This window comes from Echinops telfairi, unplaced genomic scaffold (assembly GCF_000313985.2).
Source record: "Echinops telfairi isolate 266 unplaced genomic scaffold, ASM31398v2 ScPeMD7_7427;HRSCAF=8465, whole genome shotgun sequence".
NCBI lineage: Eukaryota > Metazoa > Chordata > Mammalia > Afrosoricida > Tenrecidae > Echinops > Echinops telfairi.
Window position 1 is genome coordinate 4,246,064 of NW_022111327.1, and position 25,592 is coordinate 4,271,655.

The following is a 25,592-nucleotide window of genomic DNA, read 5'->3' on the forward strand; positions in this document are numbered from 1 at the left end:
GCTCCATCCTTTCCCAGGGCCCTCTCAGCTCCTTTGAGGATGGATATCCAGTATAGAATGGAAGCTGGTCTTAGGAGAAAGCATGAAATGATTTACACATTTGGCCCTCCCTTATGTTTGTTTGGGTCTTTTCCTCGCTCTAAACCAGTATATTCTACTCCTACAGTCTGCCCTTTCCTTTTGGACTTTCTTGGGGTATCCCTCCTTCCAAATCACCCCTAACCTCCAATTGACATGACATGTGAATCATCACCCAGCCACCCATTCCAGAGTTTCTCTAGGAGAGCAGGAGCAGATTCGAGAGCGGGGATGGGTGAGTCCTGGAATCCCCTCTGGTTCTAAGAGCTGTGTGACTTGGGGGAAATGACTACAACGTACTGGATCTTGGCTTCCTTATCATCTCGGGAGAGACAAGGGCATGGACTTCATACAGGTACCAAGCGGGTGAGCATGGGAGGAATGCAGGCCTGGCAAGTTGTGGGTGCTGAATTGTGCTGGGTAGGTGTAAGTCTACAAAGAGTTGCCCCCACTACCACCGCCACCCCCATCCCATCGATGACAACCACCTCTGCCAACTGCCCAGTCCATTAAATCTCTGATACCACTTTTATTTTTTGAAAAAGAAAAAAGCAACGTTTATTGAAATTTCCAGCTACATTTGAAAAACTCCAACTCCAAATCCTGGAGACAGACATCAGGAGAAGGTGTCACAAAGTGGAAAGTGTTCACTGCCACATGACCCTCTCCCCTCCCCCCACCCAGAGACAATCTCCCTGAGTGCCTCACCCGGGCAGCAGCATGTCAATCTGTGCTGTTGGAACTTTTTCCCACCAGGATAAGGAGACAAATAAAAAAAGAAAAGAAAAGAAAAAAGGGTGGGGTGGCATTTAAATGGCACCGTGGAGCCCAAGCTAATCTTCTCTCAACCCCATTCTATGTAGTCAGCACCAGTGAATGGCGGGTTTGGCGTTTGGAAGAGGACTTCGCATGCCTCCAATGGGCAGATGGGGAAAGGGTGCAGCAACAAGGCATCCCTGGCCACATTCCGAGGCTGCGCCCCCCCCTCCCTTCCCTGCCTTTATTATATCTCTGCAGCTTATTTATTAACCTAGAGGACAAACTGGAACAACCTGCTCAATGAACACAGTCCCAATGATGAACCTTAACAGACAAGGACCATTCGGTACTCTCAAAGCTGGTTAGGCCCTTCAACACGTAGATGTATGTGTAAATGAATACATCGCTACACTATGATATGGATCTATCCCTATGGGTATATATATGCACTTATGGCTATATATATATATATATATATTAAAAAAAACCAAACAACTATGCCAATACTAACCAAACAGAACTTTGTTAAGCGATCATCCCAAAGCTGTAATCCCACACTGAGCTGTGCACGAAGCCATGCATTTATATCATATTAACCAACAGAAGGCTGATTTGGCTCAATCTCTCCCATCCATTCCCCCTGCCTGCGCAAGGCAGGGGAGAAGAGAGAGAGGTTGCTTCTGCTTCAAACACAGTGGCTTCTTCATAGGAACAGTTGTCAAGTGAAGCTGTTGAAGATGTCCATGGAAATGAAAAAATAAAACCAAACAAAACAGAAAAAACAGACCCCTTAAACTTTCTGGAGCAAACTGGCATCTCAGCTCAAACTACCTTTTAAACAAAATTTCCTCCTCCTTTGCCAGTTGCAGCTAAGTTGTCCAGGCCCTGGGAGCCCAGAAGACGCAGTAGCATTAAAGGCTCACTGACTTGGGGTGACTAAGACCCATGCAACTCAGCCTCCAGAGACCTGCTCTTTGTCAGGGGTCTGTGACTGGAGTGGACCCAGATGGCCATGTCCTTGGGACATCTCTTGGCACCGGCTGTGCTAGGTGTAAAGTTCTCCACGTGAGATGACGCTTGGGGAGCCAAAAACAAACGGGGAAGAACTAGGTAGAACAAGTGTAGTGGCTCTGCCCACCGCAAGGACAGAGCCACTTACACCGAAGAATCACCGGGAGCCTCAGATCCTTCTGGGGACTCGGGGGCCGGCTCTTCAGGGCTCAGGCGAGACTGAAACTGCTCCAGCTGCTCGGGGCTCGCCAGGGTCTTCAAGAGGGTGTTTTCGCGCTCCAGCTGGGAGTTCTTCTCCACCAGCTCGCGGATCTGCTCCTTCAAGATCTCCACCTCCTCCCTCACAGCATACATCAGATGGTTCTTCACCAGATCCTGCCGCAGAGGCAAGAACAACAAGCAAGCCGTTCGTTAGCCACCCACCCACGTTCCTCGGGCCATCCGGGCATCAGCTTGGCCCTTCAAAGTGACCCATGCTGCTTGCCAACCAGCTCAATGGTTTAATGGTCCCCCCAGAACCTTTCTCAGAGGGACCTGTCAGAGGTGGGACAGCTTGAAACAAGGTAGGTCCGCACCGCCCTCCTACCACCCCCATTCCCAGCCCCGACAACTTTCAAAGCTGGCTGCTTCAGGGGGCTTTGGAGTGAGACTATTACAGAGGGGTTTGCTTATGGCCCCATGTAAACGTCAGGTGCTGAGGTTGGTCTAGTTTTGCAGATATGCACCCAGAGAACCAAGTGGGCTTTGAGGGTTTCCTCCCCTCCTCCTGACCCAGCATTCTGAGTCTGCAGCTGTCCTGCAGCAAGGTCAGACTGGGACGCTCACCACTGGACCTGGGACCCGGGGCAGACCCCAGGCGTGGCTGCATCCTCTTTGCTTGTGTTCATAGGCTCCAGGACACAATTAAGCGGCTGCTGAGGATAAGGATTACTACTCCCGTAAAAAGTTCGCGTCTCAGAAACCCACAGGGGAAGTTCTACCCTGTCCTATAGGGGTACCCTGAGTCAGACTTGACTCGATGGCAATGAGTTTGAGTTTCGAAAGAGCCCTGGTGGTGTGGTGGGTTAGGCTTTGGGCTGCTAACTGCAAGGTCAGCAGTTCGAATCCATTAGCCATTTCTGGGACTTTCTACATCAGCAAAGAGTTACAGTCTTGGAAACTCACCGGGGCAGTTCTATCCTGTCCTAGGGGGGGTCACTATGAGTTGTCCTTGAACTCAATGACCGTGAGTTAGTTTTTGATTTATTTAAGGGACCCTGGTGATGTAGTGGGTTATGCCTTGGGCTGCTAATTACAAGGTCGGCACTTCAAAACCAATCAGTGACTCTGAGGGAGAGTGATGAGGTTATCTACTCCCTGAAAGATTCTGCTCTGTCCTGTTTTGGTGACAGAGTTGAGATTGCTTCAGGGCAGTGAGTCTGACATCTTGTTTTAAACCACTAGAAGCCCCAATTCCCTGTACCCTGTAGTCAGTCAGGCTGGCAGGGGCGGAGTTGGCCCTCCACCTGGTAGGGGGAAGGGACCAGATGGGGTGCTCTGCTTTCTGCTTCCTGTTTCCTCCCAACTCCTCTCCAGAGCCCCGCTGCTCTGCAGAGACACTGCAGTGCGCCCGCATCCAATGAGCTCTGCCTCCTGTCAACTGTGGGATGTGCAGACAACTGTGAGTTCTGAGCTCTGGCCTCTGTGGACCCAGGAGGGAGCCAGAGACTGCCGCAGAACCAGAGGGGAAGAGAGTAGAAGGGGAGAAAGAGGAGTCCAGCCGGGTCTGACTGAAAATTCCCTCAGAGAGGCCCCTCTAGGCAGATGGGATGGGAAGCAGGTTTTAGGACTTCCTCAAGCTCTTGTGCCTGCCCCACCCCCACCCCCTGCCGTCTTATCCCCCCAGCCCTGGATCTTGTCCCAAGTTACATAAGCAGTGGCTAGCCAACTCCCCATTGCCCCCTGGGGTGGAATAAACATGCAGCGAGGTCACTCACCATGGCTTGCTCAATCTTGTTGTCTATGGCCACCACGCTGGCCCCGGAAGCACTGTAAGACAAAAAGCAAAGTGCCCGGGTTACCTACTCGGCTCCACTCGGAGTTGCTGGTAGCTGTGGCCAATGGCTTCCATCTGTCCTGGTTCTTCCTTGCTTCAGCCTCCCTGGCCCAGGGTGCTGGGCAATTTGTGCCCACGACCCTTCCTGGCCCCTGCAGGAAGCAGCACCCACCCAGGCTAGCTTGCCAACGCCCAGAGCACAGACTGGAGAGTGCCCAGCTAGCAAGGACTGCTAGCCTGGCAGGGGTGATGGGTAAACAATGGGAGGCCAGCGGCTCAAGTCCCCGCAGTCCACTCACTCTGGGGAAACCTACCTGGCTCGGAAGCTAGCTAGGAATTCCTACAAAGCTCACAAGCTTCCGGCCTGGCCTCCCTGGTGGCGCCAGGCCCGTGTGGCCAGCCCCAGGCCCAGCCCTGTCCCCCACTGTTGAGCTCGCCCCCACTCCTCTGCTGAGGCTGCCAGTCCCTGCAGCTGCAGCAGCTCCTTGTCCCAGTGCAGTGGCCACAGGGACGCTCGGCGGATCCCAGCGCAAGGCGGTGACACCCCCACCCCCGCCCGCCCCGCGCCCGCGTCCCCTTCCCCCGCCCCTTCCCAGGATGCTGCACCGCGGGGAACGCGGGGACCGGCGGCACCACGCGGGCTCCCAGCTCTGCCTGGCGGCCAAGCCTCCGCTGGGCACCCAGCTCGGCTCGGAGCTAGGCCGGGGCCAGTGATTTTACCTGTTATCCAGCTTAACGGAAACCACATCTCCCCCAAGGAGTGAGGAGAAGAAGGAGATGGAGAAATTGCGCAGCTGGTAGACTGCCACCTCCATGGGGGTCTGGTACAGCTCCGTGTTCATGGTGCGGGCGGGCGGGCGGGCGGCGGGGCCGGGGCGGGCTGGGCGGCGGCGAGTGGGGCGCTGGCTGCCAAGGGGAAGGACCCAAGAGTGGCAGGCACTTCGGCTGGAGTTGAAGGGAAGTGACTCGAGGAGGGTGTCACCTAATGTCTCACAAACTGCACGACCGCCAGTCCAGCCCAGACTCAAAGATATTTCTGCTCCTGCTTCTTTATATAGGAGGAGCTGGCTGCGTCACATGGCGTCAGGGGCCATGCAAATGAGTCCTGGACCGGCCTTCAGGGCCCAGTTCCACGCATCCCCTCCCTGAACCTTGGGCTAGAACTGTAAACAGTTCAGCACTTTCTGGTGCCAACTGGCATCTCCAAAGGAGGGCTCTGGCGCTTGGTAAAAACCAAACTGGAGCTGAACCGGAGAGATTGCTGAGTTCTAGAGGAATAAAGCAGGAGCGACGCCCCAGTGGGAGGGAGGACCCATCAGTGGAGAGCAGCGCTGGGACAAGTGGCCAAAGCATCTCGGGAGGTGGCTGCCGGTATACCCTGATGGTTTGGCATGCCTCAAAAAACCCTTGACACCCCACCCCACCCCCACCCCGAGTCAGGAACCCCAGCATCTTCCCACTACTTACCCTTTCAGCCTCTCCTGCACCCCTGCTTTGTCACCTACACGATCAGCCTCCCACCCACTCAGCTGTTGCCTCACCTAGTCAGCCAGCCCACCAGTCTGGAAACCCCTGTACCCACCCACCCACCCCTCCCTCCTCCCACCTCAGGAGCTAGTCTGTGAACTCAGGTGTATGGAGGAGAGGGTGCATAGTGGGTGAGCTCGCAGACCAGAGTAGCTGGGGCCAGACCCCCCCCACACACACACACACAGCTGCTGTGGAGGAGAGGCAGGGTAGGGGCCGGTTACCAGTAACCACAAGCCACCAGCCTGCTCTCCACAGCCGACTTTGCAGGGAGAAGACACTTAACCCTATCCAGGTTCACATGGCCGGGTTTTTCTTTTTAAGATTTGTAAACTCTCACACACACAGAAAATGCCAACAAAACCTCAACGCAAGGCTATTTAGAAATCGTCCCAAGAAATCACCTGCCCTGGGATGGGGTCCGGTCACATCATCAGAGCGCGCGCACGCGCGCGCTAAAGCCCGAGGGGCAGGAAAAGATGAGTGTTGCTTAACAATCACAACATATGCCTCCATCAGAGAGACAGAATTTCGTTCTTTTAAGCCCCAAGCTTAAAAACAAAGGCGGGGCGGGGAGAGGGGGGGCGCGGGTGGTTGGAGGCAGCCTGAGATCCTTTTCTCCCGCTCCTTCCTAAGTGAGGCCACCTGGTGGATGAATGGAAAATTGCAGCCAGACAGAGCACCCTGGACAGGACAAGAGGGCAGGTGATGCAAGGAGGGGTATTATTTACACGAACAATCCAGGGCCATAAGGAGAACATTGGGTTCCACCACATATACAGTCGTTTGGACGAATATAAGGCCAGTGCCCATGAATCAATACTCCACAGGCTGTGGTCTAAAGCAATACCTCAATGCAATCATGCTATTGGAAAAGTACTGAAGCCTTCTTAGCTGCAAACAAGCTAATTATTATTTGCTTTGGGATCTTTCTTGTAACCAGGTGCCTGGCGCCGACACACGGTCCCCAGCCAAGCCCATTAGGAAGGTCTTGATTTCCTCTGTTTGTCGGGGCAGTTATCCACTGAACAGTCAATGTTTGTCACTCTGCCTCGGGGATCTCCATTGGATCTACTGGGTGGTAACGCATGCACAGCAGCCATTCTATGTGCAGAGAGCCGAGGAGCCCTGGTGGGGTAGTGGTTACACATGGGTCAGCAGTTAGAAACCACCAGTCACGGCATGTGAGAAGGATGAGGCTTTCTACTCCGGTCGAGGTGACATCTGGGAAACTTCCAGGGACAGTTCTACCCTGTCCTCTAGGGTCTCCATGAGCAGAATGGACTCGGTGTCAGTGAATTTGGGTTTGACACACGGAGCTATCCAAACCAATCTACTGCACTAGCCTCTCATGAGTCTTTTTTTCACCCCAGTGGTAGCTGAAAGAGGATCCCAATCTCAGAACATTCTGTTAACATTGAGGTCACAAGGTTTCTGACCATGGTGTTTGAGGGAAGCAGTGTGCTCTAGTCAGAACAAAGTGAAGACTATATTTTTAGGCTACCTAGATAGAAGAACTTCTTAAATTGGGAGCTTACTTGATTTTGGAATTCCCTAATATATTAATCTGCCTTCTATGACACATAAGAGCTTTCTTAATCCAGAAATCTCTCAAGTGACCTTTCATTAGCTTGTAAGTGCATCCCAAACAAATAATGACTATTTATGCCAAGATGCCAAGGGAGATGATGAAAAGAAGAGAGAGCAGTAAATTGGGTTGTCGGGTGGGGGCGTGGAGAGGAGAGACCGCTGCTGGGAAAATCGAACACAGAATAGAAGACAACTGACCCTTTTCTCTGGAGACCAGTCCATCAGGTGCTATCGAGTTGATACCAGGGGTACTCTGAGCTACATGGGGTGTTCTATGGCTGGTTTTCCCAAAGTTGACCACCTGGCCTTTCTTCCGAGCTATCTCTGGGCGGATCAACTTCCACCGTTTTGGTGAGTCCTTAATGGACTGCACAACCTGGCGACTCAATTTCAATGCTACTTATACTTCCATGGGAGCAGACGTCACGCTTGAGTCCTGGTGACAATAGTTAACAGACAAAACACCCAAGTCACCAGCTAGTTGCTAGTGAGCTGAGTCCAATTTCGGGTAACCCTATGGGTAGAACTGTGCTCCCTGGGGCTTTCTTTTAAGGCCCCTTGGATGGACTCGAACCTGCTGGGTAACTCGAACCCAGCTTAAGCAACAGGGCCCCCTGAACACTCCAAGTTCATCGTGTGATTAGGTGCCATTGAGTCTGTTCGGACTCGTGATGACCCTCTGTACAACAGAAGTCCTGCACCGTCCTCACAATGTTCTGGATGTCGAGCCCATCGTCGCAGTCACCGTCCATCTTGTCAAGGCCTTCCTCTCTTTCGCTGCCCTGCACTCTGCCCTTACCTCAGTGAACAGTAAGCCGAGTCTGAGCCCTACTCACAATGACCCACTGCCATGGTCTTCCTAGAAGGGGTTTCTGAGACTGTCCATCTTTATGGGAGCACACACCCTCGTCTTTGTCCCTTGGAGCAGGTTTGGACGGCCGACCTAGTGGCTAACAGCTCAACGCTTAACCCATAGCACTGCCAGAGCACCTCTGGATAAAAAGAGCAACCCCTGGCTCAGTCATTGTGCGGTCTGCACCATATAGCCTGCCTTGTGGATGCTGTCACCATCATTGGGACAGGTGTGAAAACAAAAACCCCCACCTGGAAAGCTTTGAAAGGTGACCTGGCCCCGTCCATGGTGGCACAGCGAATCACTCGCAGAGTCAAGGCTCCAGCCCAGGTCTCCAGACATAAGAGACCAAGCTTGGTCCTATTAAGTACTTAACAGTGGGGCAGGGGGCCGAGGGGTGGTAGGCTGAGGAAATAGAGGGATTTGCTGAGTGAATGAGTAGAGCCTGGGAAGGGTGAGCAGAGGCAGTTTTGGGGCCTCTGCTGGAGCTTCCAGGAGAGTGAGGAAGGAAAGGGGGGCCCAGGCAGGAGAAGTGCCCCTAGGGTGCCAGCAGGTTCTGTGAAGGAGGCCCACAGAAAGCAGCTGGGGGTGGGGTGGGGAGTAGGGTAGGAAGAAGGGAGGGGGTCAGGAATTCTAAGCAGTTGGACTATCCAAATCATTTCCAAAGGCAGCCAAGCACCATTGAAGAAAACGATCCCTGTCTCTCACTGCCATCAAGTAGATTCTAACTTATAGTGACAGGGCAGAAGTGCCCCCCCCCCCCATGAGTTTCCAAAGCTGTTCATTCTTGATGGAGGTAGAAAGCCTCATCTTTCTGCCGCGGAGTGGCTGGTGGTTTCAAACTGCTGACCTTGTTGTTAGCAACCCAACGTGCACCCCACCATGCCACTAGGGCTCCTTGTGGCCCTGCTGGGGAAGCGCAGGGCTGTTATTTGCAAAGTCAGAGGTTCAAAGCCACCTGCTACTCTGCAGGAGAAAGTGGGAGCTGCCACAGATTTACTTTATACCCAGTGGGGTTCAATCAGACTGGTCACACCTCAAGTTGGTGGGCCCCACTAACTAACACCTTTAATACCACCCCACCCCCAGTCCTATGCTGTGCTCAGCTTTTAGCAGAATAAGACCAACAAGAAAACAAATGTTCAACCTGGTTGGATAAGGTTATGGATGTCAATGAAAGCCTTAAATCTATTGGTAGAGCCCCCACCTGGCATTAAACCGCCACTGAATTCCCTTGGACCATTGGCCAGGCACGTATGCATTGTTCAGTGGATTACTGCAGATACACTTCAGTTAAAATTTAACATCTTACTGTTTGTTTCCCTTTTGACCCATTTTTAACTTGTGCTACCTAGCTTCTGCTTTCTTTTGGATTGAGGTTTTTCTGTGGTTTAATTTTTGTTGTTGGGATCTCTTTTGTATGATTTTTAAAATATGAAATCCAGACTAGGTGAATCTATAGAGATACTAAGTATATGAATATGTTTTTAGGGTTATGGCAGTGGAGTTGGGGGGGGGGCGATATTGGAATCAAGTAATAATGGATACAAGCATGAACACTATGTCCTAAAATTGATTGTGGTGACGAACGCACTTTTTAATATACTTAACTGTTTTTGATATTCTTAAATCATTGAATTGTGTGGTACACCAATTTTTTTGTCAACTAAACTGCTGTACACACACACACACACACACACACACACACACACGCACGCGCGCGCACACATCCTAGGAGCTCACATATGGGATTCAGCTGAAGAAAACCATTTTGAAAGGCTATCCTGGGTTCAGCCCACACTCAGCCTACCTCTTGTCCACACTACACCTCACCTAGAGTGCTGTCTGGTGGGGAGTGATCACTGAGGGGCTGTAATCTTCCCCCAGCAAGCAGTGATTGGACTCAACAAAACTATTTTCCCCAAGGTCAAGGGGATGGATGAGGGTGGAGTGGATAAGATTGGAGGTGGGATCCAAAGGGTTTTCTGCAGAATTTCAGTGCACTAGAATCTTCCTCTGTATAGAACAGGTGGGCCCAAACCTTGCAGTCAGTTCATGCGGTACCTGCTCTCTGGTCTCTGATCCAGCATCCCTGGCGAACAAACTGATCCACGGATCCTCACCATGTTTTACAGAGCCGAAACGCAGCCTGGAAACAAGCGACCTAGGAGTTACACAGCTCAGTGCCCCCAGCATGTTCCCAAGCTCCCTCTTTTCATTCTCACAGCACACTGGCTCTCAGTTCCAGCCCTGAAGCCACAAAACACCCAGCCCCAGCCCATTTGCAATGTACCACTGAGCTGGCCCGATCCCTTCTCAGGAGGGATTGCCTGGCTGAAGGGTGGCAGAACAAATAGGGAGTTCGCTTCTCCCCACCATCTCAGGGGCTCCTGGAAGCCTACTTGTTCACTTTCAGCCAGGGGGCAGTGTCTCCCACCCCCACCCCCCCAACTCACCCACTCCCTCCGGTTTGTTCCACTTCAAAAGCCAGGCCCTCCGGGACAAGAGCCCTTCCTACTCCAGGTTCCCACGGGACCGTGGAAGAAATCCTGGGCAGAGCCCGGGCAACAGAAGCCCTGAGCTGGATTCTCAAGACACCAACGATGAGGGTGGGTGCGGTAGGTTGGGGGTAGGGACGACGGGGGACCTCTCACTTCCCTTTTTGTCACACTTAAAGCGTTGTGTCTCCCCCTGGCCAGAAGGAAACTATTTATAGGCAAGTCTTCCTGATTTTCTACAGGGAATGTTCCACCCAAAGAGCCAGCAACGCTGCCAGCAAAACACAGGGTCCTGTGTCAGGAGAAGCGGAAAAAGACATGAGGCAAGAGGTGCCACAAAGCCACAGAGCCAACACTGGGTTAGGGGCTGGGAAGGGAAATACAAAAAGGATATTGAACACCAGATCATTCGGGGAGCATTCATGAGATGGTTGAAAAACATCCCTCTCCACTCACCCCTCCACCTCAGCGGGCCCCTTCTGTCTGCACCTCTGTCGAGTTCTAATTACTTACTTGTCCCCTTTTCGGAAGAGGCTGGGGGAGTAAGGAGGCGGACATGCCATCCTTGCGCCTGGCTTCTCCTCGCTCTGCCCCTCGAGTCCCACTCCCGTGTGGAAGACTAGCTCAGGGAGGCCACTGTGACTGGAAGGCTTCCTGGGGCTTCATGGAAAATCCCCAACGTCCAGGAGGAAGGATGCACAAAGGAAAGGCCGCGACAGAGAAAGTGCCTTGTTCTCTGGGGATCACGTGCATGGCCCTGCCTGGCCAGGGCCCGGAACCCTGCGTTTGGGGGGTGGCTGGGCGGGGAGGGAGGAGAAAAATGGAGAGGAACGATGCAGCTGTAGATGCGGAAAGTGATGGTGGGTGCAAGAGAGCCCAAGGAGAACCCTGGCAGAGATGGAGACCCTCTTTGAAAAGCAACGCGCCATTGAGTTGGGGCAAACCCTGGCACCCAATGACGGCAGGAGGGATGAATTGTGCCTTTCAGCTCTCTCCCGGACAGGGTCTCATGTGAGCTTCGCAAACAATCTCCTAGTGACACTAGGGATGACAAGCGTCACCCCAAACAAAAGAAAACAACTGCATTTTGACAGCATTCCATCCACCCGTCTCAGTCTCCAGAAAGGTCAGAAGCGGCTCTTGTCAAATCGCTTTCCTCATCCCCATATGGATCTCTGCTGGCGGAGTGAGGTCTGTCCAGGTGTCTCAGCAGGATGTGGAGTATTGGCCGCCGGATCCAGTTGAGCTCAGTAGATGCTAAGTTACACGAACTGGTCTGTCAATATTGGAAGAGCCCTGGAGGCATCGTGGTCACGTGTTGGGTCAGCAGTTTGAAACCACCAGCAGATCCTCCGAAGAAAGCTGAGGTTGTTTGCTCCCATCAGGAGTTACAATCTCGAGAACTCACGGGGGCGGTTTGATGCTGACCTATCGAGGCGAAACCGACACGGTGGCGGTGAGTTGGGTTTTCTGTGGTTATGTCAATATTTGGGCTGCTCTCCCTTCCTCTGAGGCCTGGTAGTTGTGAGAAGTGTAGCTCCATCATTTTACCAAGCCCTCTTCACCTGTTCTACCCTTCCCATGACCCATCTTCAAGGGTGACAGTGAAAGAAAGAAGAAAAGTTTTGTAAATCGTAGTAAACACAATCTCTCTCTCTCTCTCTCTCTCTCTCTCTCTCTCTCTCTCACACACACACACACACACACACTGCCATTATCACTCAATTCCATTCAAAGTTTCTATTCAATAAAGGTCTACTCAAAGAACTCCCTCACTCCCATTGAGTTGATTCCAGCTCATCGCGACCCCATAGACCAGAGCGGAACACTGCCCCGGTGGGTTTCTGAGCCTATGCATCTTTACTGGAGCAGGAAGCCTCGTCTTTCTCCTGTGGAATAGCTGGTGCACTACACAAGCCGGGCTCCTTACACAAGGGAATGTTTCTTTCAAGGAAAAAAACCCCAAATCAAACCAACAAACAAACAGAAAAAAAACAAAAAAACGGCTGGGAGTCCAGTTCAGAAGTGCATTGCCTTCCAGTGGCAACAAGAGTCTCCCTTCCAGGTTAGACCTCAGTGAAATGTCTGCTTCAAGGGAAAAGCCTCTCAGTCCCTACCCATCACCTCCATCCACAGAAGGGAGAGTGTCTCGACACCATGTGGCTAGTGCCCATGTGGGTAAGGATAACACAGCAGCCTCGAAGCTTGCGTGTTTCTAAGGGACCCACCCCTCCTCTGACATTGTGATAGCCCATGCCTGGAAGGGTCCCTCACTTAGCTCCATTTTCCAAGACAGTACGGATTTGTTACCTGAGGAATTATTCATGAACTTAGGCTCTCAGAGCTGCCAGGGTCCCAAGTATGGGGGATCGCTCAATCTGTCCATTTTTTGTCCTCCCTCCTTGGGTCAACTCTTGTTGTTACTCTTGTTCCATGTCCCTGAGAAGCAGCTGCTAAGGCACCTTATCCTCCTCTGAAGACTGATGCATATTATCAGTTAGTGAGGCAAACATTTCTCTCCATGCCACGTGCCCCTCATGGGTCACCCAACGACAATCCTGACCGCTGAGCACACAGCTCTTCTCCGCATTGGTTTGTCTTCACAGCCTTTCGCCAGGCAACCGGTGCAAACGGGAACTGTCGGAGAGTTCTACAGTTGAAGGTGAATCATAGGGGGCTCTCCCCAGTCCGCCTGCTGTGTGGAGCACCAGTCCCAGGAGCTGTCATTCCAAGCCATTTGCTCTGGCAGTTACCACAGTTACCCTGAGTGGTATGTGAAGGACTTGGGGCTATTGGCAATGCTTGGAGGATAAGGACCAGGAGGAATCGTGCTGAGGATGGAGAGCCAGCAGACAAGGGCTCTCTGAAGAGGGCAGGGGCTCCAGGGTGGAACACCTGGCTATCATTGTGAGGCTCACTGTAGAATGGGTGACCTCTGAAGTGGTCCAGGTTCCCGGGGGCTCAGGGGAATAAAAGAATGGTAATAACGCTGGCCTCTTGAGGCTCGCTGGCTCCTCAGCCATGATGGGTAAGCATAGGAGGCGCCCACTCCCTGGTCTCTCATACTGTACTTCGGAGGCCCTTGCTTACCTCACGGCAGAGCTATTCACCGTGGGCTTGGGAAGCGGAGCTCTATAGATTGCAAATGGCCTCCAGCTTGCCAGCCACCCCACCCTCCTTGGCTCCCTGGCTGGAAACAAGGCAGCCCTGCTGGGGTGAGGAAGGTGGCGCGTGGGGCCAGGGGGTACACTACTCCCAGAATAGAAAGAAAAGAAACTGGGCCAGCTCTTCCCTGGGCAGGGCCCCCAGCCATGGGAACAGTGCCAGGGAACGCTAAGGAGTGCTGGGAGGAGTGAAGGCGGGCCTCCTGGCGCAGTCTGAGAACTGCTGACAAGGTATACAGGCCGTCCCTGGGTTACAGACATCTGATTTACAGACCGCGCCGATTGGTCCTGTCATGCACAGCTCTGTGCGGTTTTGTCATGGCCGACGAAGCAAAATCCGGAACGGACTAGGATTTTGACAATTTAAGGTGATTCATTGGGGGTAACTGGCAAGGGAGCTGGTTGAAGCCCGGGAATGGGAAATGCCGAAGAGGTGTAGTGGGTGGGCCCTTTCAGGAGTCTAATGCTTGAAATTGGGTTGTTGGCAGCATCCTGGGGAGCCACACACATTTAAAGGGGTGCTGCCCATTGAACCTCTGCTTTAATGTCATGTAAATTTGCCCTTCTTCGAAATGACTCAACCAACCCCTACCTACAACAAATTCTTTTTCTGTATTTTTTTCCCGGTAGTTTTATTGCCACAGCTAAGTCTTGATCACAAGCCCCTCCACGTCTTGCACGGGCAGCTTTTAACTCATTGAAAGAAAAAAGCTTCAAGGTTTTTCTTAACCTACAAATTCTTATAGACAGAGGAACCGATCTTGTTCTCAACCAGGGGTGGCGGGGCTGCCTGAACTATGCACACACCTTATCAGGAAGAAGGAAACACAGACGCACATGTATAGTTATGCAAATATCCTCTTGACATTTGCACAGTTCAATTCATGGAGCTAGGCAGATGGACACAGGGTCTCTCCCAGTTGTTCTTATTTGCATGCACGCGCACACACAGGTTCAGCTTTTGTCAGCTTCCCCGGTGACCCCAAAGGGGCAGTTCAGGGTCAGGGCATGGCAAGACAGGGCAGTCGAGGCCAGGCCAGAGCATCCAAACCTATGGTCTCTGCCCATATTTTCTGTGCCGAGTCTATGTTCTTCAGGGGTCATAGGTGACAAGGTCTTAGAACTTAGTCGTCATCATCCGATGGGCAGAGAAGAAACCAGCTTGAAGCCTCCCACCTCACAATGGGGAAGGGGACGTCCTACCCCTGCCTGGACCAGGTTTCAAAGACGTTCGTTCACCAGACACTCAAATAGACTCATATATGAAGTAGAAACAAACACAAGTACGGCTTGTGCCCAATCAATCACATACATGCCTAAGAATGGATTCCTACAGGCTCCTTGGGAGGATGGGTCTAGCTAGAGCCAGACTTGCTTGGAGGTGCCTTATGTGACTGGCTACCCGAGAAGTGTGATTTGAAGGGCAGTGAGGAAAAGCTCGTTTTCCAACCCGACTATGGTGGTGTCCCCCGAATGTCATCAAGTCATTCCCTTGGGTTCTAATACCATCTTTATACACTTGGTGAAATGAGAAAAGTTTCTTTGCCACTGCAAACAGCCCTGGGAAGGTGCCCACCTTCAGCCACTATCAGTTGCCAACACTTACGCATGAACAAACGCTCTGGCAGCTTGGAGGTTTGAGTTTACCAAGTGGAACCTCAGAAGAGAGGTGGGAGAATCTCCTTCTGAAAAACCAGCCACTATGAAGTACACACACGATGGGGTCACCAGGAGTCTGAACCCATCCTACAGCAACGGCTTTGTCTTTTGGGGCGGGTGGTGGTGGTGGTTGTGGTGGTGTTATGAGTAACAGATTACATCTAAGACACTTCACAGCTGTCCGTGGAAACTCTTGGTCCAGGAGCCTGGGGACATGGGGAGCAGGCATCACAGAATCCGAAGAGAGAAGAATGCAGGTAGAGAACGGGGAAAGGCAACTTGTTTCAAAATCAACAGTCTTTGACTCAGTTAATCAACCCTACTTCTCCTCTAAAGACCCACGGTGATTCAACAGTTCAAATCTCCTCAGGAGCTTCACAAGGAAAAGACCTGCTGATCTGCTCCCACCTAAGAGACCCTACGGGGTAGATCAGCTCTGTCCTGTAGGGTCTCTCAGATCCCGATTGGCTGGAGCAGCACACAACGACATCCCATCTACGGAAGTCAGTTCTCCTGCAGGCCCATGGTTGTCACCACTCAAACACGGGTCGGTTCCCGGGTTAACTGGAGGGGTGTGACTCATTCTCCCCTCGGGAACCTACTGGGGCTGACTCCAAAGACTTGCCAGAATCTCTGCAAACATGCCTATCCCCACCCTGATCCGAGCTGCAACCTCACATGGCCCTACTATCCACACCAGGGAGCCTCTCCTCAGCCATGAGGCTGCCGCTGCTGCTCCCTAGCCCCCCTCACCGCCTCTCCACTCCCGGGGGGCAACAGGTGGGGAAGCCACTGTTCTCTGGAGTCCGCCTCTGGTCTAGCCTTTCGGTATTTTTTCATGTTTATGTTTAATTTACACTGCCAGCGAGGTTCAGGTCTTAGATCAACAAGGACTATGCCTCCCCCCACAAGGCCTGGACTTCCTGGTCGCCTGCCAGCAGCTGAGTGACCCTTTTAACCTCTTCTCTTGCTCCTTATGACCCTCTAGGTTGGGGGATGGGCTTGGAAGAGAAAGATATTTTGGTCCAAGGCCTGGAAATTCTTAGTGCCAGCCTAAAATATCATTTCCCCAACCCTTTCTAACAATGTGAATGCTACACGCTGAAGTCACCTTACCCAGGACAGCTTGTGTTTGAAGGCCACAACAATCTTGTAAGGACATAGTACCCACATGGAAAAGCCCAAGTATTTTCACTTTAAAAAAATCCTACAGATGCCTTCATGACACCAAGCAAAGACAGCAGTGGCTAGGCTTTTGTGGGAGCAGTCTTTGTGGTCATGAGTAGGCTTAAAGGCCTGACCTCTGAGCAGAGTCTGGTGGTCTGACTCGGAAAGGCTTCTTGCCAAAGTTCATACACCTTCAGAAATAAGAAGCCTAGCCCCATGTCCTGGGGTAGAGTTCTAACAGCAAGCCAATGAAACCTGGTCAACAGTTCTGCCATCCTGTTATTTGCTAAAACTAGTAATACCCTGGCATTTATTGACAGAGTTGCAGAAGAGCTAAAGTAAATACGGAAACTAAGGAACAGCCAAGTCTAGACAGTTACTAGCACAGCAGTTGAGAAAAAGGGAGTTTCACATGTACTCCTCGGACACCTTGGGGAACTGGGCCTGGAGCAGTGTGGGGAGGTAATCCAGAAAGTATCTGTCATGTCAACAGGAGCGTTCCCTCCAACAATCGGCTACTGAAGTAACGGGGCTTGGCCCACCGAGCTGGTACTGAGATCTCAGACAAAGTGATGATAAGGAGAACTGAGCGGGGCTGCCGAGTACATCTATGAAAAATGCAGCCCTCACATCCATTTGAGATGAACCTGGTCAGGTGGAAAGGAAAGATGTCAAGAAGCCGGAGTTCTTTTTCTCTCTTGGCCATTAGGAAGCCAGAGACAGGTACATAGAGGCCTTCTAAACCCCCTATTCTACCAGATCCTCATTCATGAAATGGAAAGAACTACCACCCCCTCACATATACATATCTCACAGCATATATAGGACACCAGGTTTGGAAACAGTGATAGTAACCAAAACACACACAAAAACCCAAAACAAATGGAAAATGTCCTTGATGCTGTTATGTATATTTACCTGTGTTTCCAGACTTTCTGGACACTTTGTACCTGGCCACGGAGCCCTGGTGGCATTGGGCTGTGACCCTCAAGGTCAGCAGCTTGAAACCACCATTTGCTCCTCTGGAGAAAGATGGGGCTTTCGACTCCCACAAAGAGTTACAATCTCAGAACCCCCCAGGCGCAGTTCTAGCCTCTGAGTTCATTATCGATTTGATGGCAGTGAGTTTTTTATGTGGCATAATTGAGTTCTTTGGGGAGTGTCCCTAGTTATCCAGTAGTACTATAGTAGGAATGCTAAAAATGAGTGGCTTTCCCAAGCAGAAATGCATTTTCTCATCGTTTGCGAGGTTAGAAGTGCAGAGGCAGAGCGTGGGCTCTAGGGGAAGGCTTTCACTTTCTGCTGGCCTTGGAAGGAAGTCCTTGTCTCTTCAGAGCAATCTTCATGTGGTGTGCCATATTCCCGGACTCTGCTTCCCTGCTTGCTCCTTTAAGCTCTTTTATATTTCAAATGAGATCGACTCAACACACAACCTACACTAACCCTACCACATTAACATAACAGAAACAACCCATTCCCAAATAGGATTGTAACCACAGGCAGTAATCAAATCTAACTAACTCAACTGCCAATAAGTCAATTCCAACTCATAGCCCTGGTGACCCAGTGGGTGACAAGTGGCGCTGCTAAGAGTAAGGTCAGCAGTTGGAAACCAGCTGTTCCATGGGAGAAAGATGAGGTTTTCTGGTCCGGTAAAGATGTATGGCCTCGGAAGCCCACAGGGGCAGTTCTACTCTGTTCTACAGGCTCGCTATAAGTAACCGAAAATCTGAAATCAATTCCAAAGTCTCACCTTCTGAATCATCTAGATCAGAGCCTTTAGGTATATTCCAATCTGAGGGAAAATTCCTCTTCATCTGCGAACCAGTGAAATCTAGATATCAATACATCTATTTGTGAAGTACAATGGTGGAGTAAACACAGAGAAGAGTTTGCATTGCACATGGGAAAACTTGGAGAGAAGGAAAGGATAATTGGCACCAAACAAGTCCCAAACCCAGCCGAACAAAGTACTTGAGTTCTCAAGGCTTGAAAATTATCCTCTCTTTTCTGAGACCATCTGGGATAGGGCCTTGTTCTCCAGACTCTGGCCGTTAGTCACACCTTGGGGATTCTGGGTGAAGGCCCCTTGTCCTGGACCTCAGCACTGCCTTTCAGCCCACTGGAAGGGCAAGTCTGCTCGCTTTGCTTCGGATGGCCCCACTCTCCTAGTCCATCTGAGTGGTGACCCCAGCAAACCCTATTCTTCTAATTCTTGGCCATGGCAGTCCCAGCCCCTTAAGAGCAGCCTTGCACTCTGGAACCACGTCTGCAAAGATCCCACTCTTTAAAACTTAGCAAACTCGTCCCATCCTTTGAAACCAAGAAGTCCTGGTTTCCAACACTCCTTCCAGCAATTTTGCTCATCTCCGAGCTGCTCCAAGAATGGCCCTTTTCCTTCCTTGGAGGAGAAGAGTTGCAGATCCTTTGGGTAGCTTCCTGCGTATAGAATTCCAAGCTGAGGGGGTGGGGAGGGAGGGGACAAAATGAGGAGCTGATACCAAAGGCTTAAGTAGAAAGCAAATGTTTTGAGAATGATGATGGCAACAAATGTACAAATGTGCTTGACACAATGGATGGATGGATGGATTGTGATAACAGTTGTACAAACCCCCAATAAAATGATTTAAAAAAACTGAAAGAAAAAAAAAAGAATTCCAAGCTGCAGACTGCATTCTTTGCTTTGGTTCATTCACCCTGCACGCTTAGCTGATGGGTGTTCTGTTGGTTAGGTCGATCAGTCACAGGCTTAGTGCCTTTTACGAAAGCTTATGTAGCCACATGTTTGGTGAACATACTAGGACACGTGTCCTTAGTTTGTCCAACAGAATTTTCCAAACCTCTAAGTTCTGTTTCCATTTTGCACAGTTCATTTTTAGACTGTCTCTTTCTTCTTGCACTTCACTCTAAGTAACAAAGGGAAACCACATGCTGCCTTTAAGACATTGCTTGTATGAGCCACAATAAAATAATTTTTTTTTAAAAAAAGAAGAAATCTCATGAGCCAGATATCCGTGTTTGTCAAAAGTTCTGCCTTGCATCAAATGTTTGAACATAATTCAAACAAGTTTTTTTTTGCCAGTGTCTAACAAGGATCACCCTTCTTCCATTGTACAATCATATATTAATGAGTTTCTCTTTTATAGCTATAGAGTATTCCTCTTATAAGGAGTATTTAACTAGATTCCACCTAGTTATTCGTCCCCATATGACAAAATGAATGGAATCTAACTTTAAGATTTTATTGTCTTTTTTTTTTTAACATTTTATTAGGGGCTCATACAACTGTTATCCCAATCCATACACACATCAATTGTGTAAAGCGCATTTGTACATCGTTTCTTGGTTTTATTGTCTTGATAATAAACCAAGATGAAGCTTAGAATTAGATCACTTGGTCCTTTCTCTTTATTTCTTCCCCGTTCCAAATGCTAGCTCTGCAGATGGACTCAACACATTCAAGCCTCAACACAATCTCCTTTGTAGTTTGAGCCTTCTTCCAGAAATATCAGCGTAATCTGCCTACCACATCTACTGTATCCTGTGATAATGATGCTTTCCCTGGGCACACAGAGAATCTTGTATTGTGTGAAGTTGGTCCTTGCCACACTTCTTCCAGAAAACCCTGTGGCTTACACAGAGGACTGCTCACCATGTTCAAAGGAGCACTATTTGGCACGAAAGGCCGTCATTTTTCTTTTAAAGCCATTTAACAGCCACATTCCAATCAATATCCTATGCGGGTGCAGTATGTGTTACATTCCCTAACATGGCAAGAGAGTTTCTGTGTAGCTCTCTTCTAACTTCCCCTTAGGCCCTTAAACCAGAATTGCCTCTGGTGGCCATAATTCTCATAATTCTTTTTTCCCCATGATTAAACCCAAACTAAACTCACTGCTATTGAGTCGATGCCGACTCCTAGATCCTTGGTGTTATAACTGCAAGGTCAGAAGTTCACACCCAATAGCCGGTCCATGGGAGAAAGACGGAACTTTCTATTCCCATAAAGGGTTCACAGTCTTGGAAACTCACTGGGGCAGTTCTACTCTACCCCATAGGGCCATTATGAGTTTTCATGATTAAAGGGGTTTATTAGAAAAGGTAACAGGATCAAGGCAGGATCAGAAAACATTAAGGATACAGTTTTTGGTGATGGACATAATTCTGATTGTCTCTTTAAGACATTGTACTTTCAGGCACCTGAGCTTTGGCCCTTTGGCAATGTTCATGGGGCTTACCATCTCTCGGTCCCTATCTCTACTTGCTTATATCTCAAAAGAGATTGAGTCAAAAAACAGGTTCATAAGCAAATGTGGTGAAGAAAGCTGATGGTGCCCAGCTATCAAAAGATACAGCGTCTAGGGTCTTAAAGGCTTGAAGATAAACAAGCGGCCATCTAGCTCAGAAGCAACATGGAAGCCCACATGGAAGAAGCACACCAGCCTGTGTGATCACAAGGTGTCGATGGGATCAGGTGTCAGGCGTCAAACAAAAAAACATATCATTGTGAATGAGAGATAGTATTGAGTGGGGACCCAAAGCCCATCTGCAGGCAAATGGACATCCCCTTACGGGAAGGGTCGCTGGGAGGACACAAGCCACTCAGAGTGCATTGTAGCAATGATGAAACATACGACTTTCCTCTAGTTCCTAAATGCTTCCCCTCCCCCACACTATCATGATCCCAATTCTCTCTTACAAATCCGGCTAGACCAGAGGATGTACACTGATACAGATAGGAACTGGAAACACAGGGAATCCAGGACAGATGATCTCTTCAGGACCAGTGGTGAGAGTGGCAATACTGGGAGGGTGGAGGGAAGGTGGAGTAGAAAGGGGGAACCGATTACAAGGATCTACATATAACCTCCTCCCTGGAGGGAGGACAACAGAAAAGTGGGTGAAGGGAGACGTCTGACAGCGTAAGACATGATGAAATCATTATAATTTATAAATTATCAAGGGTTCATGAGGGTGGGGGGAGCAGGGAGGGAGGGGAAAATGAGTAGCTGGTACCAAGGACTCAAGTAGAAAGAAAATGTTTTGAGAATTATGATGGCAATAAATGTACAAATGTGTTTGACACAATGGATGTATGTGCGGACTGTGAGAAGAGTTGTATGATTCCCCAATAAAATGATCTTAAAAAATAACACACACACACAAAACAAATTCACTGCCATCAAGTCAATTCCAACTCATAACTACCCTACAGGGCAGGGTAGAACTGGCCTGGTGGGTTTCCAAGAGAGGAACTCTTAACTGGAGTAGAAAGCCTGTTTTTTTCTTCCTTGGAGCGGCTCCTGATTGCACAATGATGACCTTGTGGTTAGCAGCCTAACGCATAGCCACTGCCTTGCTAGTATAACAAGGACAACCCATTCCCAAATGGGATTGTAGCCACAGGCATAGAGGTTAGGGATTACAATACATATTTTGGAGAGACAATTCAATCCATGCTAAGGGTTTGTGAGCATAATATACTCTGTTATGACTAAGACCCCTGGCCCCAAATACTGCTGGTTGAACTGTTCTTCAAATGAGCAGCATTATTTCAAAGTCTAGCATCTCCTAACTGTCAGTTAATATCTGAACTGGTTTCACATTTTTCTCCACCATAGTTTTTCAAGTTATCCACACAGTTTATGAGAATGGGAGAGTTTGTGGGATTGCTGTTAAAATGGCATTAGCATTTATGTGTTAAAGAGTTTAGCCATCTTCTCGTGCATCCAGGACTTCTAACATGTATAACTTTGGAGCTCCAGGGCCTCTGGTAATAACAACAGGGATCATCAGAACCTCAGTTCCTTTGAGCATGCCTCAATGGGGTAGTGCAAGGCCTCAAGTGAGAGCATTGCTTGGCTTTAGTCCAGTTGAGCCTGCCTCCTAAGGCGACCACCTCCCCACCCACCCCCGTGTGTGTCGGAGCAGAGCTTTCAGTGGCCGATTTGTGGGGAAGGAGATCACCAGATCTTTCTTGTGAGGCATCTATGAGTGAACTCAAACCCATAACTGTTCAGTTAGCAGCTGAACACATGAACCATTTGAGCATCCCAGTAGCATATAAGCTCTGTGAGGGCGTGGGCTGAACTTACTCAACCATTATACCCTTAAGGCCTAGGCCAGTGCCTGGCACACAGTATGGATGTAACAAATGTGTGCTTGAACCACAAATTAAAAAAAAAACTGGATTAATATGAGACATTTGCTAATGACCCCAGTTATGAAAACCTGTAAGGACAGTCAAATGTCTGCTTTCTGGTCAAGCTCTAATTTGAGGGACAATCAATGTCTGAGCACAGCTGCAGTTAAAATCATGGAAGAATTGTGTAAATCAAGCACACTTGGGAAACCCAAACACGGCTTAATTGAGTAAGTGGCCACTAATGACCTGGAACCAAAGTCCAACCTATTAAATGAAATGACTAATTCAGCTTGCTGTGTGCTCCTGGTTCTCCACTAATGCTAGGCTACTGGTCAGGTGCCATCTTTAATCAAAAGTGCTAGGTCAATTGGAAACAGGTCACCCAGAGAGAGCAGTAGAAGGTGATAAAGCCCAGGAGCAGGGCAGCCAAGTCTTAGCTGGTGGGAATATATATATTAAAAAAAAGGATTTAGAACTAACAGGCCCGAATCTTTTGAGTGAATGATGGGGGAATGATGGGGGATGGGAGAGGGAAAAAAGCCCTCTTGACTAAAACTGACCCCATCCCTGCCAAGATCAAGGAAATTCTCACCATGAATGTCACCCTTGGGTTTGAAGTCTTGAAGATCTGTTAGTTTTTCCTCAGAAGGGAGACTGCTTAGCTCTCCTCAGAAAAGGAAGCTGAATAGTGTGGGGCTTCTGGGAGAAGTGACCCAAGCTGGGCTGACCATGGACTTAGTGCAGCTGTGCCGAAGAGGGGCATCTCGATGGAGTCTGATTACCCGAGGCTTTGAGGAAACCGGCCGATGTTCTGGACTTGCTTTCGAGAAGCCAAACTGCCTACTATTCAGTCATAAAGAGACGTGATGTTCAGATACATGCTATGACACGGATGAACCTTGAACATACGATGCTGAGTGAAGTCAGTCCAGTCCAATAGGACAAATACTGTCTGAACCACTGGGATCAAGCCAAGCCCATTGTGATTCAGTCGATTCCGACTCATAGGGACTCTATAGGACAGAATAGAACTGCTCCCCGGGGGTTTTAAGGCTGCAAATCCTCATGAGAGCAGGTAGCCACAACTTTCTCCTGCGGTGTGGCTGGGAGGCTTGAACTGCTGATCTTGCAGTTAAGTCCTAGGCACTTAACACATGCCACCACCACCATGCTCCTTATAGAAACTATCTAGTGTGGGAAAATACATAAGAGAGCAAAGTGTATTAGTTGTGACCAGGGCTTGGGGGAGAGCGGAGGGGGAGTTATTGCTTAAGGGGTATAGCGTTTCTGTTCGGAGTGATGAAATGGATGGTGGTGATAGTTGCCCAACACGATGCTTGTAACCGAATCATACTTACAAAGTGGTTCAAGTGGACTCCTCCTCCCCCACTGGTTCTGTATGAGGAGGCTTCAGAAAGTTCATGGAAAAATAGAATGAAAAGAGAATGGATTGTTTTCCACCAACTTTTTGAAACACCCTCATACAGATTTTATGACAATTTTTTTTTTCCTTAAGGAAAAAGAAAGCCAACTTCTGTTCAGTGGGCAGTTCTCAGTGAGGTAGGGTTTCTGGCAAAGGTGATTCCCGCTCCCCCCCCCCAACCTTCATCTTGTGAACTCTGAGGGTCCCTGGTGGCATGTGTAGTGGGTTGCATGTTGGGCTGCAAACTGTAAGTAAAGGTCTGCAGTTCGAAACCACCGGTCACTCTGTGGGAGACAAAGGAGGCTCCCTAGTATTGTTGAGCGCTATCATCTCAGAAACCCACAGGGCACTTCTCCCCTGTCCTCTAGGGTCACTATGAGATGGAATGGACTCAATGGCAGTGAGTTTGGTTTGGAGTTCTGTTTATGAAGATGCTGTTTGAACTACCTTGAACAAGTTGGGGAGATATCCGTGGGCCCTGGCTAGGAGACCCCAATGGCTAACTCATCAAAGCATTCTCAGTGAATATCTCCTTAGTGATAGGGGGGAACAGCAGACAATGAATCCCCAGTGAGAGTCTAGGGTTGATCAGGGATGGATGGGTTCCTGGTCCCTGAGCTAATTTCCATTTACCCAGCACTTCCTGTTAACCCTAAGAATGAATCTAATAAGGGGGGATTCCAGCCTGCTTTGGTCATTTTCTGCTGCTCTATGGTGGCAAGGCAGGGCTGCCATGAGTCGTTATTGACTCCATGGCAATAATATCTATATTATTCAATTATCTATTAATATATTAAATGTTATCAAATTAATACAATTAAAAATATTGTATATGTTAAATACATATCTATTTAAATGTTAGAAGTTGTCTCCTCTGCCTGTGTACCAGGCAGCCCTGGCAGCAGACACAACTCACAGTAGGTCCGGTGAGGGTAGTCCAGGCCCCCCTCAGCCCCTGTCCTCTTTTGCTTATAAAACTCAGGAAAAGTCTCACCCCATGGACCCCCTTCTTCCCAGCTCCGTCAGGTGATGGCCAACTGCCTGACAGCAGGCTGAGCTGGGATGATGGAAGGAGGCCGGGAGGTAAGGGTAGGCATCCCCCCTCCCGCACCCATGACCCTGTTGTGAGGTGCTGACAGCTGGGAGAAGACCTGAAACCAGTTAGCCTAGGGCTCTGGGCCAGCAGTGTATTTTCATCTTGTTTTGACTGGGACTGCCCTCCCCTGTATAAACATGTCCATGTCAGGGGGAAGAAAATGTAGAACAGCTTAAAATAGGTGGGTGGAATGCATCCTACCCATGAATCACCAGTGAGGGGGATGCCCTGCAGGTGGGCCTTGCTTTAAGCAAACCTGACACATGGAAATCTCCATTTAACAGGAAGGCAGGCCTCCACAGCTGTCAGGTCCTGACCTATCACAGGGAGATCTCAGTCCAAATAATGACATCATCAGCATCCATGTACCACTTGTTTAGTAGGCACCTACTAAAAATAAACAAAAACTCTGCCATCTAGTCAATGCCAACTCATAGTGATCCCAAAGGACAGAGTAGAACTATCTCTGTGGGTTTCTGAGACTGTAATATTTCTTTATGGGAGCAGAAAGCCTCAACTTCTGAGGAGCAGCCAGTGGATTTAAACTGCTGACCTTGAGGTTCACAGTCCGATACATAACCTACTAC

At 49.6% G+C, this 25,592-nt stretch overlaps 1 protein-coding gene across 5 annotated transcripts in view; it reads right to left on the reverse strand.

Annotated features, from left to right (window-relative positions):
• Positions 1–583: 583 nt before the first annotated feature.
• TSC22D3 (TSC22 domain family member 3) overlaps positions 584–25,592 on the reverse strand; it is a 74,550-nt gene continuing 49,541 nt past the window's right edge. For 2 of the 5 annotated variants that reach the window (XM_045298593.1, XM_004710033.4), the window contains 2 exons: positions 3,825–3,876; positions 584–2,223 (listed from right to left, as the gene is read on the reverse strand). In XM_045298593.1, the coding sequence (XP_045154528.1) occupies positions 1,993–2,223; positions 3,825–3,876 (283 nt within the window). In that variant the 3' untranslated portion in view covers positions 584–1,992. Of the gene's footprint in view, positions 2,224–3,824; positions 3,877–4,197; positions 4,289–4,603; positions 4,740–10,864; positions 10,930–25,592 lie in introns of those variants that run through there. The other 3 variants (XM_004710032.2, XM_004710031.2, XM_045298594.1) reach the window with 3 other exon arrangements.